Consider the following 17,288-nt stretch of genomic DNA (forward strand, 5'->3'; position numbering starts at 1 on the left):
ATTGGCTCCTACCCACATTCATGCAAACTCAGCGTTCTAGATTAAAAGAGATTTAAGAGACTTGCCAAGCAAATGCATGGCATCCTTAGATGTATCCTGATTTGAATAAAACAGCTATAAATAATAATATTTTGGGGATTATTGAAAAATTTGACTATAGATTAGTTTTCAGGTGATATTGGAGAATTAATGTTATTATTGTTAGGTATGTTAGCACGGTCATGCAGCAATGTGTCTTTCTTTTTAAGAGATGCATACAAAAATATTTGGGTGTGAAATGTTCTTGTGCTGTAATTTGCTTTAAAATTCTTCAGAAAAAAAGATAAGCAAAATAGAAAAACAAGATAATGGGTACATGTTATCTATTTCGTATTCTCCCTGTTTTTTTGTTCAATTTTTAAAAGAAATTTACTCCATACATATATCCCACCCCCTCCACTAAGGACCCCCAAACTATAAAGTGCTGTGAATATAAGAAAAAGTGAAAGAATTCTATGATTCTGAGAGAAAGTCAACACTGTAGGAAAAAGAGAGCCCAGGATTTGGGCTAAAAATCATTAATCTCACCCTGAACAACCCTGTGGCCTTCAGCAGTTACTCAGCCTCTCAGGCCTTTGATTTGTTCATGTGTAAAATGAGGGTCATTGTCATTTAGACAACGACCTTCAGGGTATATTTTAATGTTAAAATTCAGAGTCCTTCCATATCAGATAAGCATCAACTATTCAATAGTTTATGCTGAAGAGCACAGGGGACCAAGAGACCACCCAAATGGGTTCATGAGCCCATCATGCCACTTCTTTGTTGGTTCACTTTGGGCACCTCACTAAATTTTTCTGAGCTAGGTCCTCTGCACCTTGCTTGTCTATCATCAAAGGGTCACTGTGAGACTATAATAATATAAGAGGAAAGAAATCGTGATTATTAAGGCATATGCTGAACCACATACCTCCATTGGCAACATTAAACTTCACTCCAAACTCTCCCCCTGGTCCTCCAGGGCAGTGGCTGGCTGTTAGAATGATTCCACCAGCTGCCTTGATCTTCCTGATAATGCAGGAGACCGCAAGTGTAGACAAGATGCCACTCTGTCCAATAATCAGTCGTCCAATCTAAACCATCCAAAAAAAAAAAATCAATCCAGTTGCTTGGGATTAAAGGCATTTCAACAGGAAAGTGCCCCAGGCTCTGTTAACATACAGCCAATCACTTGATAAAAGAAACAGAGTAGGCTTTAGATTAGGGGAGGCAGGGTAGGGGGAGCACTGACATTGTCTCTCCTATCTAATGTCTCTAAGACCATTTGGTGCACCTGCATCTAGTAGTCAATTATTAACCTGTAAATAGGATATGCCTCACTGATCTTCGGTCGTTTGAAACATCTGTTTCTGATAATCGAGGGGTTAGCTTGAATCACACAAGAAGTTCTTAGTTTGCTACTGACTCAGAAACTATGCATATGAACATGCTAGAGATTACAAGAAAAAAGAAATGGAGTGCTTCTCTGCTTCTTCTGCTTCCTGTAACTTAGAACAAGCTCAGAGAGCAAGGGTACTGATTTACTACAACCTCATCATCTGAAGGCATATTTTAACTGTAATCTTCAGGAATGACTTTTCTCCTGAAAGTAGGAATTCTCTTTCTGCTGTTAAGTGACAGCATGTGCTGGAGACATTGGAGAAATTACCCAGTCATGCTAAGCAGAGATCTGGAGGTCATCCATGGATGCAGCCAGATTCTTTCTAGAGCTACAAAACTGACTTTCTAAAAAGTCAGCAACACAGCGCTGAAGAACATTTATTGCTACACCTTGGTTTAAAATTGGATTCAATATCATCCAATCTAGTAGTTCTCAATATTTCTACAAAATAGAATCACTTATGAAGCTTTTTAAAATCCTAGTACTCAAACTGCATTCTAGACTGATGATATTGCAATCTCTGGGGTTGAGAGCCCAGCATTAGTAGTTTTAAAGCTCCACAGATGATCCCAATGTTCAGCCAAGCTCGGTAATAAAGCCCCCTTGTTACTAAAAGGGCTGGCAGCATGGGCATCACCTGCAAGCTTGATAGAAATGCAGAACCTCAGCTGGGCATGGTGGCTCCACCTAAAATTCCAGCACTTTGGGAGGCTGAGGTGGGCAGATCACTTGAGCTCCAGAGTTCGAGACCAGCCTGGCCAATGTGGTGAAACCCTATTTCTACTAAAAATACAAAAATTAGCTGAGCATGGTGGTGCACGCCTGTAGTCCCAGCTACTCCGGAGGCTGAGGTGGGAGAATTGCTTGAACCTGGGAGGCAGAGGGTGCAGTGAGCTAAGATGGCAACACGGCACTCCAGCCTTGGCTACAGAGTGAGACTCTGTCTGAAGGAAGGAAGGAAGGAAGGAAGGAAAGGAAGGAAGGAAGGAAGGAAGGAAAGAAAGAAAGGAAGGAAGGAAAGAAAGAAAGGGAAAGAAAGAAAGAGAAAGAAAAAGAAAGAGAAAGAGAAAGAAAAAAGAAAGAGAAAGAAAGAAAGAGAAAGAAAGAAATGCAGAACCTCAAGGCCCACCCAAGGCCTACCGAATAAGAACCTGTATTTTAATAAGATCCTCTCCTCTCTTCCCAGATAATTCATTTGATAAGTACTGATATAACCAACAAGCCAAAACAAACCTTAACATACAGTTCAACAACAAAGTTTCCCTGGCACCATCATTGCTAGAGGTCAGTCACTGACCAAATATAACAGTCAGCGAGATCAGGGGAAAAAAATTACAGAAGAGATCAAAACACACACACACACACACACACACACACACACACACACACACACACACAGAGAAAGAGAGAGAGAGCTCAAAAGCAAAGTGGCCTTGGGATGATTTAGTATGGAAATCCACAAGATCCCCAGGCTACATATTTTCAAGTAGAGGAGACAGATTATAAACAAATAAGCAATAATAATAATAGTTACTAGTGAGGTACATATTAGAAAGGAATTAGACTGCTGTTATAAAGGACATCAATTTTAATAATAATATAATAATAATAGCTAAGGGAGCTTAGATTTTATTCTAAGTACAACCAGAATCCATTGAAAGGTTTTAAACAGTGGAAGTGACCTGATTGCATTTTTAAACATCATGGGCTGAGCAGCCCAAATGGTCCTATTAAAAAGTAAGTCACATCAAGTCACTAAAACATTCCAATAGCTTTCCTTGTCCCCCACCAACCCAAAACAAAGCCAAAGTCTTCATTGTAGTCTACAAGGCCCTACATAATCTGACCTCCATCATGTACCATTCTCCATCGCCCTCCCGCCCTCCTTCTTCTGTTCCAGCCACAACGGAACAGAACAGCTATTCCTCAAACATACCAAACATGATCCTGCCTCAGGGCCCTTGCATTTTCTTTTTCCTCTGCTTACAATACTTTCCCAGATATTAACATACCTGCCTTCTACTGTCTTTTGGGTTTCTGTTTCAATGTAAGCTAATCAGAGATAGCATCCTTGACAGCCCTATATAATACTATAGCCAGAAGTCCCTAACTTTTCTATTGTTTCCTATTTCCTTCACCCTGCTATAATTTTCTGGGTCACATATGTTGCCTTTAACATTTTCCATATTATTTATTTTCCCACTGTATGTAAAGCCCAAGGACTTTTCACTGCTATATCCCAAGAACCTAAAATAAATCTGGCATGTGGTAAGCGTACAATAAATATTTGTTGAATTAATGAATGGAGAATAATGAATGCATGATGAATGGCTTCTCTGGGAGAAATACCTTGAATGGGGGCAAGAGCAGAAAGAGGAATATCAGATGGGAGACTCTTCAAGTCGAGTGTTGATAGAGTCTTGGACTAGGCTAGAGCCAACAGAAATGAAAATTAGTCATTTGGTTTGAGATACATTTTTGGAAGGAGGATGAACAGAATATGCAGGTGGACTGGAATATGGAAGAGAGGGGCTGTGGTAAACAGCCTCCAAAATGGCCCCAATGGTCCTTGCCTTTTGGCATTTTTGCCTTTTTGTGGTCCCCTCCCACACTGAACGTTGCAGATCTGGGTAATCAGTATATATTGCAGAAGTGATTGTGTGTGACTTCCATGGTGAGGCCGTAAATGGCATGGACACTTCTGCCCTGCTCTCTTGGACAGCTTATTTTGGGAGAGGCCAGCCGCCAAGTCATAAAGACACTCAAGAAGCCCTGTGAAGAGGAAGCAAGGCCTGCCAACAACAGCCAGCACCAGCTTTCCAGCCAAGGGATTGAGCCATCTCACAGTGGATCCTCCAGCCCCCACCAAGCCTTCATATGACCAAACCAATACCAACATGTAACTGTGACCTCATGTGAGTCCCCAAGCCAGAATATCCATCTCCTGTCTCAGAAATGATGAGAAATAATAAATATATGTGCTCACACATATTACCATCTAATTTTCTACATTATATGTTTATTTCCCCACTGTATATAAGATCCAAGGACTGTTTTTTTTTCACTGCTATATTCCAAGAACCTAGAACAAATCTGGCATATGGTAAGTATACAATAAATATCTGTTGAATTAATTAATGGGAAAAAATAAATGAATGATGAATGGCTGCTCTGGAAAAAAATACCTTGAAGAGTGGCAGGAGTGGAAAGAGGAGGATCAGATGGGAGGCTAACAGCCAGCACCACCTTGCCATCCAAGTGACTGAGCCATCATGCAGTGGATCCTCCAGCCCCCATCAAGCGCCAACTAAGCCACTAAGTTACATGGTAATTTCTTACACTGCAATAAATAACTAATACTGGACCAGTGAGAACAGGAGTCAAGAATAATCTCAGCTTTCTACCTTTAATAACTTAATGGATAGTGGTGCTATTAATCAAGTCAGGAAAGAGAAAGGACAATAATTACACCTATAGTATTACTCAAAGTCATGATAAATTATTTTCCATATGCTCTTGCTAAAATTTATGTAGTCATTCAACTCATTTTATTGAGTATCTACCATGAAACCGGCAATATGGAAGAACCTTCTGATATAGAACTGAATATAATTTAGTCACTGCCCTCAAGTAATAAGTCTGGAGAATCAAGAATCTGAAAAATGTTTGTAGCTTTTGTTCAAAATTTTCTCTCAGCCATTTAAAGGGAAAATTATGAAGATTGTATAGTGGTGAGAGACTGGGATAGCAGTCCACAAAAACTTAGGAAGCCCTTCCATAGCACAGAGTCAATGCTGAGGAACAGCTGCCCAGCCAGGGGCTACATTTTCCAACCCACCCTTGCATCTAGGTGTGGCCACATGGTGCATTTGGACAATGGGTGATAAACTAGTATGAGAATAAGAACAGAAGTAATGTGTGTTTCTTCTAGGCTGAGGATATCAGAAAACAGACATATCATCTCTACACTGCTTATTTCTCTTTCTACAGATTCAGTACAGATAATCATGTGGCTCTAGGCAATGCCAGAGTCACAAGAGGGAAGGAATCTGAGTCCCCATCCCATTTGGTAGACAATAGTCTTTGCCCACCAGGGACATCCTCATTGGACTATTGTGTGAGTGAGAAATAACATTCTATTGTTTTTAAGGCAATAAAAATTGCCTACATTTCAGGTTTATTTATTACAACCACCCACATTTTCTTAAGCAGTAGCGAAAGAAACAAACAATAGTTTAATGCCAAATCAAAAATGTCAAATGCAAAATTATTTCATGCTATTACCGTATAAAATTATGTCCACTTTGGGGCAAGGACTTAGAAAAATGCAGAAATAAACATGTAAAGTTATTAAGTAGGAACGATTATAGATACATTTTTATCTTATTAAATTTCAGTTATTTTTGAAAAGGTAATATACATTCTGTTTAAGAAGGTTAAAGTGAGTAATTACACTTGAATAAAGTTTCAACCTGAAATACTTTAGTTATAATTGGAGAATTAACAGAAGATTAAATTCTAGATATCTGGAAATTTTACCTATGTGAGATCTGCTCATTAACCCATCAATACCAGAGAGAAGAGGTATTGCTGGACATGGTCCTATCATCTGGGGGATAAGTACTGGAGGAGATGTGAAAGAGAAGGTGATGGGGCTTCTGAGGTAAGACATGGAAAATCGTGAAGATATTTGTGTCCCTTATGGACACTCACCAAATGGTGACCTAGGCAGAGGAGGATTTTAATAACAGGATGACCAGTTCTGTGGATGTCAATGAGTGGCTTTCCCCCAGCCATTCCTGTCATTGTCCAATGGGCTCATGAGCCAAGTGGCTGTTATGGTTTAGATGTTTGTCTCCTCCGAATCTCATATTGAAATGTAATCCTCAGTGTTAGCGGTGGGGCCCAGTGAGAGGTGTTTGGATCATGGGGGCGAGTCCCTCATGAATGGTTTAGCACCATGCCCTTGATGATAAATGTGTTCTCGCTCTGAGTTTACATGAGATCTGCTTGTTTAAAAGTATGTGGCACCTTCTCTTTTGTTCTCTTGCTCCCACTCTTGCTGTGTGATATGCCTGCTCCCACTTTGTCATCCGCCATGTGTAAAAGCTCCTGAGGCCTCACCAGAAGCCAAGGAGATGCGGGCGCCAGGCTTGTACAGCCTTCAGAACCATGAGCTAAGGAAACTTCTTTTCTTTGTAAATTACCCAGCCTCAGGTATTTCTTTATAGCAATGCAAGAATGCTGTAATACCGTGGCCGTGATGGCAGGGATGAAGGCTATGCATGGGCTCAACAACATGGACATTCACTCACCAAGGCTGACATGGCTATGGCCACTGCAGAGTGCCTACTCTACCAGCAGCAGGGACCAACACTGAGTCTCCTTATGGTACCATTCCCCAAATGATCAGCCAGCTACCTGGTGGTAGATTGGTTAATTTGGGCCATTTCCATCATGGAAGATGCAGCACTTTGTACTTACTAGAATAGACACAAAGAAGAGGAGATATGAAGACAGATGCAAAGATTGGAGTGATGCAGCCACACCCGGGAAGCCAAGGAATGTATTCTGCTGCCAGAAGCTGGAAGAGGCAGGGAGCAGATTCTCCCTAGAGCATCTACAGAGTGTGGCCATGCCGATACCTTGATTTTGACTTCTGGCCTCCAGAACTGTAAGAGAATAAAATTCTGTGATTTTAAACCACCAAATATGTGGTAATTTGTTATGGGAGTCCTAGGAAATGAATACAAAGTTTGTAATCTAATACGAAGTTTGTATTAGCTTCACAAGGCTGCTATAACAAATTGCCATAAACTTGGTGGCTAAAAGCAATTAAAATTTATTCCCTAACAGTTCTGGAGGCCAGAAGTTCAAAATCAAGGTGTCACTGGGGGTCTGCCTCATCGAAAGGCTCTAGGGGAGGATCCTCCCTTGCTTCTTCCAGTTTCTGTTGCCTCCACATATTTCCGAGCTTGTGTTCACATCACTCCAATCTCTGCCTCTGTTTTCACGTCACTTTCTTCTCTGCGTGTCTATGTCTTCTCTTCTGTTCACCCTCTCTCTACCAATTAGCCCAGGATAAATGCCATCAGAAAAGGTATGGCTTTCAAGATCTAGTCATTGATAAAAAGAAATATAACTTTTGGAAGCCCTTTTGTATAAAGAAAAAGCACTCAACTTGAAGTTAAAAGGCATAGGTATGAGTCTTGACTCTACCCCCTGACATAGGATCAATCATTTAATTTCTCTGAGGCTCTGCGTCTTTATCTGAAAAGCCAAGGAAGAAGAGTGTTGTTAAAATCCACCGAAGATCAGATTCTATAAACAAAAACCCTTTGTTAAATTAACCATGACACAAATTATTCTATTGTCTTCCCTGAATCCCACAACCCCCTCCAACATTTAAAATTCATCTTTAGATAGCAGATTATCCCTTAAAGTACCATTTTACTCTCTGAAAAAGTCCTAGAAATACTACCCTCTGTCAATGCAGCAGACCGCTACCTTGCAAGGAAAAGATGGTCTACTTACATAATTATCCTTAGTTATGTTTACAGCATTGAAGCAGGCAATATCTGACTTTCATTCCTGAGTGAAATCCAGACCAAAGCCCAGGGAGGACCAAGCCATGGCATTCTGTTGCTCCCCGCTGAACGTCCCACACCATAAGGTCTGGCTTTGGCTGGAAGAAGGGCAACCTCACCCAGTCCTCCAGAAGGTGCACACACCCAAGCGGATGCTACTGCCATTAAGGGGCATTTCCTTCAACTCCCACGTGGAAAAGGGGGCAAAGTGGACCCTAGTCCACTGTCACTCACACACACGTACAGATCCCAGGGTCCACACAGATACAGATCCCAGGGTCCACATCTATCACATATATGAACATTATCACACAGACCCCTGCAGACACATCTGTGAGGCATATGCATTCCCAAACACACAGACAGACTCATGATAAATTTGTTCCTACCCAGCTGTGACTTCTAAATGCTTGGGGAAACCAAGACATAGTAGAAAGGAGTGTGCAATTATCATTTCCCATGATGCCGTTACTTAAGAACTCTTTGTGTCCGTCCTTCTAATGGCACCAATGCCTCCCATCAAGCCTTAAACCTCACCTAAATTATGTCATTGGGCTTTTTCATCCATAAATGAGCATACCAGGTGCCAAGGGAATCAATATGCCCTTTCACATGCCTTAGACCAGTGTCCAAAGAAAGATAAAATGTTATTCTATAAAAGCTTTCTCCCAGCATTTCTATTCCTTTACATTTTGTGCCATATACAACTATGGTTTTTTAATGATCTTATTTCTGACAGCTGTTTTTCTTCAGAACATCAACAGCTTCTTTCCTAAATTAGTTTTAGTATGAGTTCCATTTCTAATTAGCTCAAATTAAAGTCCTAGAGAGCAGCGAGGTATTATTTAAACCCTCAGGCTAAAATTTCGGAGTAGGTGCAGAATGTTGACTCTAAATGAGTTCTTCCTGTGACATAACACGCATGAAAGCAGGATTTTTTTCATGTGTGAAATGTCTTAAATCAGACTTACCCTTTGTGATTCTCTTTTAGCTTTAAATGTCATTTAAGAAAAAAAAAAGAAAAGAAAATTAAGCATGACATTCCCCAATATCCTCTGCTCACTGTGTTATAATCCCTATCACTCCCCAAGTGAACTGGAGAGAGTGAAGACACAATGAACAGAAACTTCCCTGATGCTTCACAGAGGAAGTGTTCTCCAGGACCACACAGCCTCCACCATGTCCATCTACGAAGGGCTGTGGCAAGCCATATACACAAAGATGCCTGTTTCCTGTCTTCTCGGTTAAAAACAAAAACAAAACACTGGAAGGAAACCCAAAGCCAAGCTGCCATGGGTTGCAGAGTGCCAGCCGTGAAGTAGTGTTGTCCATGGGTAAACAGGAGATGGATAAGGGCAATTTCAAGAAATAACAAACTCGAGGCATGAATGTGGTTATCCAAACATCAAGGGACTCCTTCATTTGCATTTGGATAATTGTGCAGTTATATGATTTGTTACATGGAGACCTGATGGAAGTAAGAGAGCTCATCCTCAACTTCCTGTACCTCTGGAAGTCTTTACACACATGCTGGAGAGATAGATGAGAGATCATTAGCATCAAACCACCATGGATTTCATAATCAATTCCTAATATCTGAATAAGTGCAGAAAAGTCACAGGCATCTAGAAGTGTGGCCCAAGTCCTGTTCTTCAATCGGCCCACCCATTTCTCAAGATTTCATTGAGAAGATCAAGAAATCTCATCTTCCTTGGATGCAAAATGGAGGTGGTGAAAATTGGAAGTACGTCCTTCCTGGTAATGAGGCAATTTCAGTACATAGGAAGTGCTCTGAAATCTTTAAGGTATACAGTCTGACTCACTAGAACAAGAAAAGGCCCCACTTGTTGCCATTTTATGAGGTGACCACCCCAGCTGGATAAGAACTACAAGTGCCCATTGGGTCTACCTGGGTGTGGGTCAAGAAAGCAGAGTTGAGTGCCCTGAGGTAAGCTGAGATTTTGGTTTTCAATGGGAAAGAATGTAAGAATTGACTTCGCCACCTACTGCCTGGGTGACTTTGCACAAGATCCCAAATCCCTATGTATCTCGATTTTGTTATCTAAAAGATCACATGATGGAGGATGTAAGCAAGTAACACAGCCAAGACCCAGTTTACAGTGTCTAGTACCTAACAGACTCTTGACACGTTTCACTTGCCCTTGAGTCAATCTTTCCATGTCACTGAATATTCTTTCACAACACGATTTTAATGGATATAGTCGTCCATTGTTTAAATGTACCATTATTGACCAATGTAAAAATGTTCTTTTACCTCAAATTTTTATATGTAAAACAAAAACATGTTTGAGGACTAAACCCACACTGTAGTATAAATTAAACTGGATGTAGGCCAGGCATGGTGAGTCACACCTATAGTCCCAGCACTTTGGGAAACCAAGACAGGAGGATGGCTTGAAGCCAGGAGCTCAAGAGCAGCCTGGGCAATACAGCAAGACCTCATCTCTACAAAAAAATAAGAAAAACTAGCTGGCCATGGTGGCGTGCACCTGTAGTCCCAGCTTCTTGGGAGGCTGAGGTGGGAGGATCCACGGAGCCCAGGAGTTTAAGGCTGCAGTGAGCTTGGATAACGACTGCACTCCAGCCTGGATGACAGAACAAGAACCTGTTTCAAAAAAGAAAAAAGAAAAAAACCTAAAAACTAAAAACTGGATGTAGTTTGCTAATAACTAAACAGCAAATTAATTGTAACATGCTTACATATCAACGATGTCTTTCTTCTTTGATCATAAACCTGCTCACTAAGAAGCTGCTGAAGTCCATGGTAGTGACAGGTACATGTCTGCATCCTTGTCCTGACCTGCATGTTCTTTGATTGTCCCCATCTGTGTCTCCGACTGGCACTGCCGAACCGGCTTGCTACCTTATCAATGTTGTACTGAACCGGACTGCTAACTGATCAATGTTGTTGAGCTCACTGCACAAAGCTGTTCTTACAAGGTAGATTTCTGCCTGGAATAGTCATACTTACACTGTTTATATTCCTTACTCCTGACCCATCCAACGCAGCACAAGTTCTATTTATTGCCATAGAAACATAGGTCATTTGGAAACACCTCCTTCATTTCTATGGAATGTTCAAACATTTTCGACATTTTGGACTCTGTTCTAGCCTCTTGTTAAATATATCCAGAAAAGAGACAAAGCTTTATGGGGGGGCTATATGCACACATATGCTATAGAATAAGCTATCTAAATGTTTAAAAATACTTTCCATCTGGCTCCGCACCTTAATAGGTAGACAGAAATTAAGTATGTGTATATCTATCTGTATAGATACGTATAAATATATATCCCCAAAACAAAAACTCATTCTCTTACTTATACATAGGTAGAATATAGGTGAATATACATATACATTTACAGGTAGACCAAAAAAAACCCCTCAGCCTCTTTAGGGCCATGTGTTTTCTCTGAGTAATTGTCACAATTAATTAAAATACATGTGTATGCCTTTTTAGATAAATTCCATCAGACCAGTTTCTGTCTGGTTGGAAAATAATAACTGCCTATTTGCTAAGTGCCCCTGCCCCCATACTATGTTCCAGTGAACTAAAGACCTCTGGCAATCATAGATTTACAACTCAGCAAGATTAAACAATCTATTGTTATTTATGACATCCAAGCTGGATCTTCTGTATTATGTTCCACATTAGCATCTATCACTTTACATTTGGGAGATCCTGTCCAAAAAATGATTATGCCTCCTAACCAAACATTCAGCAGGGCTGCAGGAACAGGCCCCCTGAACAAACATCCTGCCAAAGTACTTTAAAGCACCGTGAGCTCCCACAGATGTGCATTTTCAGATGACTCAGCAGATTAGCGTGGAGTCTCTTAGCCTCTGCTTGGTCTGTTCCTTTCAGTGATCTCTCACATGGCCCAGTCCATTCGGTTTGAAAATCCTCATGAAATGAGCAGATTATGATCTGGCTTCAGTAGAGGGCCATGGGGTGGGCATGGAGGGGAGAGGGTTTGCTCTTAACACAGCCTGAGCCTCAGAAAGGTTTCAGATGGAAAAGCATGCCACTGACTCAGCTCATGCTTAACAGGAAATAATGCACAGACCACACCAAAAAAGCCCTTTATGTTGTGTGAAAGTCTATGCCGGAGCAGCTGCTGCCACCTCATGTACTGTGATAGAGTGTGCATGTGTGTGTTTGTGTGTGCATGAGTGTGAGTATGCACACAAATGTGTGCTGGGAGGGGGAGGAGATCACAACTTCCACAGTCGCCACCTCAGCCTTAGCTAGCAGCGTGGAGAATTGCCAAAAGTCAACAGGAAGCTGCACCAAAGCAACTGTGATCACCACATCAGCAGGCGCTTTCTGGTTAGTAAAGCTACTGGGACTGAAAAACACACACGATCTCGTCCTTCTTTTATTTTAATCAGAGCAAAATATTTTTATAATAATTGTGTTATATGAATAAATAATTCATAACGCTGTAACCCATTATCACATTCAATCCTCCCAACAACCCTAGAAGATATGTAGACAAGTATTATTACTTTCCCTATTTTTATAAATGAGGAAATAAACCCCAGGAGGCTAGGCGACTTCCCCACGGTCATAGAAGTTGCAAACAGTAGTATCATAATTCAAATCCAAAGCTTCTCCTTTTGTCTTTATCATTTTAATTTTGAAGGTAATGCATATGCATGTATGATCTTTTAAATCCAGAGATGTATATGGAATAGATAGGAAAAGGGACTCTCCTTCCCCATTATACACCCCCTCCACCCAAGCTATATACACTGTTGACTAGAGTATGTCCTTTCAATCCTATTTTCTATGGCTACATCATATACAGAAAAGCAGGATTACGTTACACACAATATTCCAGTCATTGCTGTTTTTCACCAACAAGCTATCATTCACATCTTTTTCATACTACATATAAATTTATATCCTTTATTTTAGTGGTGTATATTGTGCAGTTGTGTCATAAATTATGTACCTGTTCTCTGTTGAACATATAGATTTTTTCTGAGTTTTTCCTTAGCAAAATGCTGCAGTGAGTACCCTTGTACACAGATGTTTGTACATTTGTTCTAGAAAAATCTACAGTAAAGATTCTTAGATTAAGAGATTCCCAGGTTATTAGAAAACTACTCTATTAATTTAGATATATACTTCCAAATTGCCTGACCAAAAAGTTATGTCAATTTAACTTCTATGAACAGTATACAAACATGACAATTTTCCATCACCTACACCAACTCTGGGTAATTTCATCTTTTTTACAAGTTGATGGATTGTTTTAATTTATATTTCTCTGGTTATTAATAAGGTTGGCCACCTGTTCATGTGTCATTATTGATGATATTTGTATTGAATTGTTTGAATTTTCTTGATTTCAAAAAACGTTTTACATGTCATAGATATTAAATATTTGTTGTAAAACTCTCCTTCCAGTATTGTGTATGTGTTTGGTCAAGTAGAATAAACTCTCGTCCTCTGATTTCAGATTCCTTTCTCTTTCCATTAGAAATCCCTAAATGTAAAACTACATATTGATAGCTAAAAACCAGGATGTTTACTAGAGAAAAAGAATACAAAGGCAATAATTAAATATTATATTTATACAAAATACCTACTAGTACAAACTTAAAAAGAGAAAGTAAAAGTCAAATGCTTCTACGACTTCAGACTAAGAAAAAGAACTTTTGAGGTTGAATGTTCCTGAAATTTTTCTTTTCATACAACTACGGACATGACTTCAAAAGTTGATGTGACTAAAAATGGAAGATATGAAAGATATTTGAAGACTCAGAGAAGGTGGATTTTCATTTTAACAAGTCACATATATATTCTAGATATCCTCTTATTCATAACTAAGAGAGTCAAATCAGATGAAAGAATCTGAAAATTTCCCTTTGACTGTGTTAAGTAGAAGTAGTAGAGGCATATTGGCCAAATCTTGAGTGTTTGCAAATTGACTCTTAAGGCTATAGGCTGGCACAGGTCATTGAAGCCCTAGCTTTTTATCTTTAATTTTAAAATCCCCAAACAATTTATACTAATTTTTCTTCTCCATTATTTCCAAATAATCTTGTTTAAATGTTATTACAGTGCTTGCTCATGTTACTGTTGTCTAAAAGAAGGGTATCCGGGGCCTTAAAACTGAGAGGGTTAGGATTAATGATTCCAATACCTATGCTTGGACATCTCCAAAAGTGGGTTCCAACTTCTTGTCCTCAAGTCTGTATAGAAACTAGCAAACTTCCAGAGTTCACAAAAGGCTCCAAGAGAACAGATGTTTTATAGAAAATTCTTAGAGCAAGTTTCACACATAATGTTGCTGATGTGTGTCTGCCTTTTCAATAAACATCACTATGCTTTATCACAAGATTTAATAAAGCAGCTTAGTTAAAAATGCCATCTGGGTCTCTGGACACATTAAACAAAGCTTAAAATAACCACCCCAGCAACTGGGAGGACCCAGCTGTTCTCATAATCTGTCCCACTCCTTTTACTTCCCCATAAAAAGAGTGAATGAAGACCACAGACTAAAAGCATCCAGAAGGAACTGACACAAACAGGGAGATAGATGGAGCCAAGGGCTCCTGTAAGTTTGCTATTGCTCACATAACAGATTTGCTAATTCCACAACCTGCGGATGGTGATTAAGAACTGGAAGCAGAAAGAGGGAAGAGAGAATCATAGAAGGGCTCATTCAAGTTTTCTAATGTATCACAAACCTGTCCTCCCTAATGTCTGGATCATAGCAGCCCATTCCATTCTCCTATTCTGTAGTGAACTCCAATAGAAAATACAAAGCCATCACCACCCAGTTCTTTCTCCCTTCTAGAGATGAGATATTAGCCACCCAATCCCAGATTCTCAGATCCATTCCAGGAAAGAAGCCCTAGGTATTGAAGCACAGCTTTCCCTCCCTCCCTTCTTTCTTCCACCCCAAGATTTGTTCCCCAGATAGTTCTAGTAAATGCAAAACCAAGTATATTCTCATTCTTTAGAGCAACCAGCTTTTCATGGCCAACTGGAATCAAATACAACCTGCACAAACATCTATCTGGAGGACACTCCCAAGGCTCCTACTGAGCCAGCCTTCTGCATACCACTGCATTTCAGCTTCCTAGTTCACAAGACACTGAGACATTCTTGAATTCTGCAAGGTGCACTGTGTGTTAATATCTTTGCTGCTCATCATGTGGCCAATAAAGGGCATGACTAGTCAACAAATAAATTTTCTCTTGGCTAAAACTTGCAACAAAACTGTAAGCTGTTTACCAAGGGGCCCAATACAGGTTATATTCAATATATACAGTCAAATCATAACTATCTGAGATATATTCAGTTGACCATACACCTTTATATTTCAGTAAAAGGTCTTTACATTTCCCAGTGCTATCGATGTTACGAAGTGCTTTCATAAGCAGTGCTTCATCTGATTTCCAGGATAATTAAATGATCCTGTCATACCTGATTTTTAGATGAGGAAACAAATGGTTTCTGGGTATTTCAAGAGGCTAACGCATCTGCCCTCCAACTTGTATGTGAAAACCAAAAACAAAATTCCAAGGCCCCTCAACCATCTGAATGGACTTTGACTCTTTTGGTCAATATATGGCAGAGCTAGGAAAAGAAGGTGAGTCTTCCAGCTACTGATACAGGGTTTTTTCTGCCATACTCCATTACCTCCAAGGCTAAAGTCAGAAGAGGGTGTGGTTATCACAAGAAAAAATCTGGTTTGGATTTCCCAAATGTGTATGTAGTATTTGGTGATTTACCTTAATTTAACCTACAGTTCTTTTGGGTTGTAACAGTCTGACTCCATTTTTGAAAACAAAACAAAATCGATTTTAAATGCTGAATTATAGATCTTTGCTGTCAAGTATGGTAGCTACTAACCACTTATGGTTATTTGCATTTCTATTTTAATTAATTAAAATTCAGTAAAATGCAAAATTCAGTTCTTCAGTTGCTCTAGCCACATTTCAAGTGTTACAGTAGTCACATATGGCTAGTGGCTGGGACAATGCAGATTATAGAACAGTTCCATCATCAAAGAAACTTCTATTGAACAGTGCTATTATATAATGTCATCTCCAGAGAAAGAAGACTTTAGAAAAAGTCAGAAACGGCCGGGCGCAGTGGCTCACACGTGTAATCCCAGCACTTTGGGAGGCCAAGGCAGGCAGATCCCTTGAGGTCAGGAGTTCAAGACCAGCCTGGCCGACATGGTGAAACCCCGTCTCTAGTAAAACTACAAAAAATTAGCTAGGCGTGGTGGTGCATGTCTGTAACCCCAGCTACTCAGGAGGCTGAGTTGGGAGAATCACTGGAACCCAGGAGGCAGAAGTTGTAGTGAGCCAAGATTGTGCCACTGCACTCTAGCCTGGGTGACAGAGCAAGACTCCATCTCAAAAAAAAAAAAAAAGAAAAAGAAAAAGTCAGAAACATCTTGAGGCAGGCATAGTGCTGTCATCTGTCCAATATTGAAGATGATTTAAGAATAAGAAAGAAGAAGAGAACAAAGAAGAGAAAAAGAAGTTGCCTTAGGTGTACCTACCCAGAAAAGGACAAAGGCATTCTTGTAGTCATTGTGTTGTATTTTAGCTCTTAAACTTTTTAAGAGATTAGAATAATTTGACACATAGAAGATCTAAACCACTGAAGAGGCTCTGAAGCAGATAAAAGTAGAAAGAAAATAAAAAACTAATTAGTTAGAAACTAAGCTTAACCACAATTCGTTTAAACGATACTATTTACTCTTCACATGATTGGTTTTTCTTTTGCTTTATAGTATGACATAGTTTATATCTTTAAAGGGGAATTAAAATATTTCTGGGAATTTTTAAAAGTAAGTTCACACAGCCACATAAAAACTACAGAAACAGATAAAACCTGTCTTCTCATTTATTCCCTAATCCATTCAAATTAAATATAAAAATCCAAGCAGCCACAGTGATATTCAAAAAAGCAAAAGTGAGACAAAACAAAATTCATTTGTCACCTGTGGAGGTAGTTAACTCACCTAATCTTCACTCCAAATACCAGTAATTTTTAAAAGACAGAAATAAACATGTTCTGCCTTCCCGGAAGGAACTATGTTTCAGGGTAGCCAAATAACCCAATTGTGAAGAAAATGGTCTGCTTATAGAAAAATGCCAGCTAAAACATGTAGATAGAATTAGAGAATTAGAAATTCACCATTTTGAAACCCCTAATGAAATAATCAACTCAAGCAAGGATCATTAATAAATGCTAAAACAATCAAGTAACTACCGATACAGA

At 39.6% G+C, this 17,288-nt stretch overlaps 1 protein-coding gene across 1 annotated transcript in view; it reads right to left on the bottom strand.

Annotated features, from left to right (window-relative positions):
• Positions 1-732: 732 nt before the first annotated feature.
• The window catches only part of LOC129394731 (phosphoglucomutase-like protein 5), a gene marked incomplete at its 5' end in the record, with an annotated part of 32,302 nt that continues 15,746 nt past the window's right edge, over positions 733-17,288 (bottom strand). Inside the window, one exon of the mRNA XM_055103666.2 lies at positions 733-1,112. Coding sequence (XP_054959641.2) covers positions 891-1,112 — 222 coding nt within the window. The remainder of the gene's footprint in view (positions 1,113-17,288) is intronic.

Source organism: Pan paniscus, chromosome 20, assembly GCF_029289425.2.
Source record: "Pan paniscus chromosome 20, NHGRI_mPanPan1-v2.0_pri, whole genome shotgun sequence".
NCBI classification, from domain to species: Eukaryota; Metazoa; Chordata; class Mammalia; order Primates; family Hominidae; genus Pan; species Pan paniscus.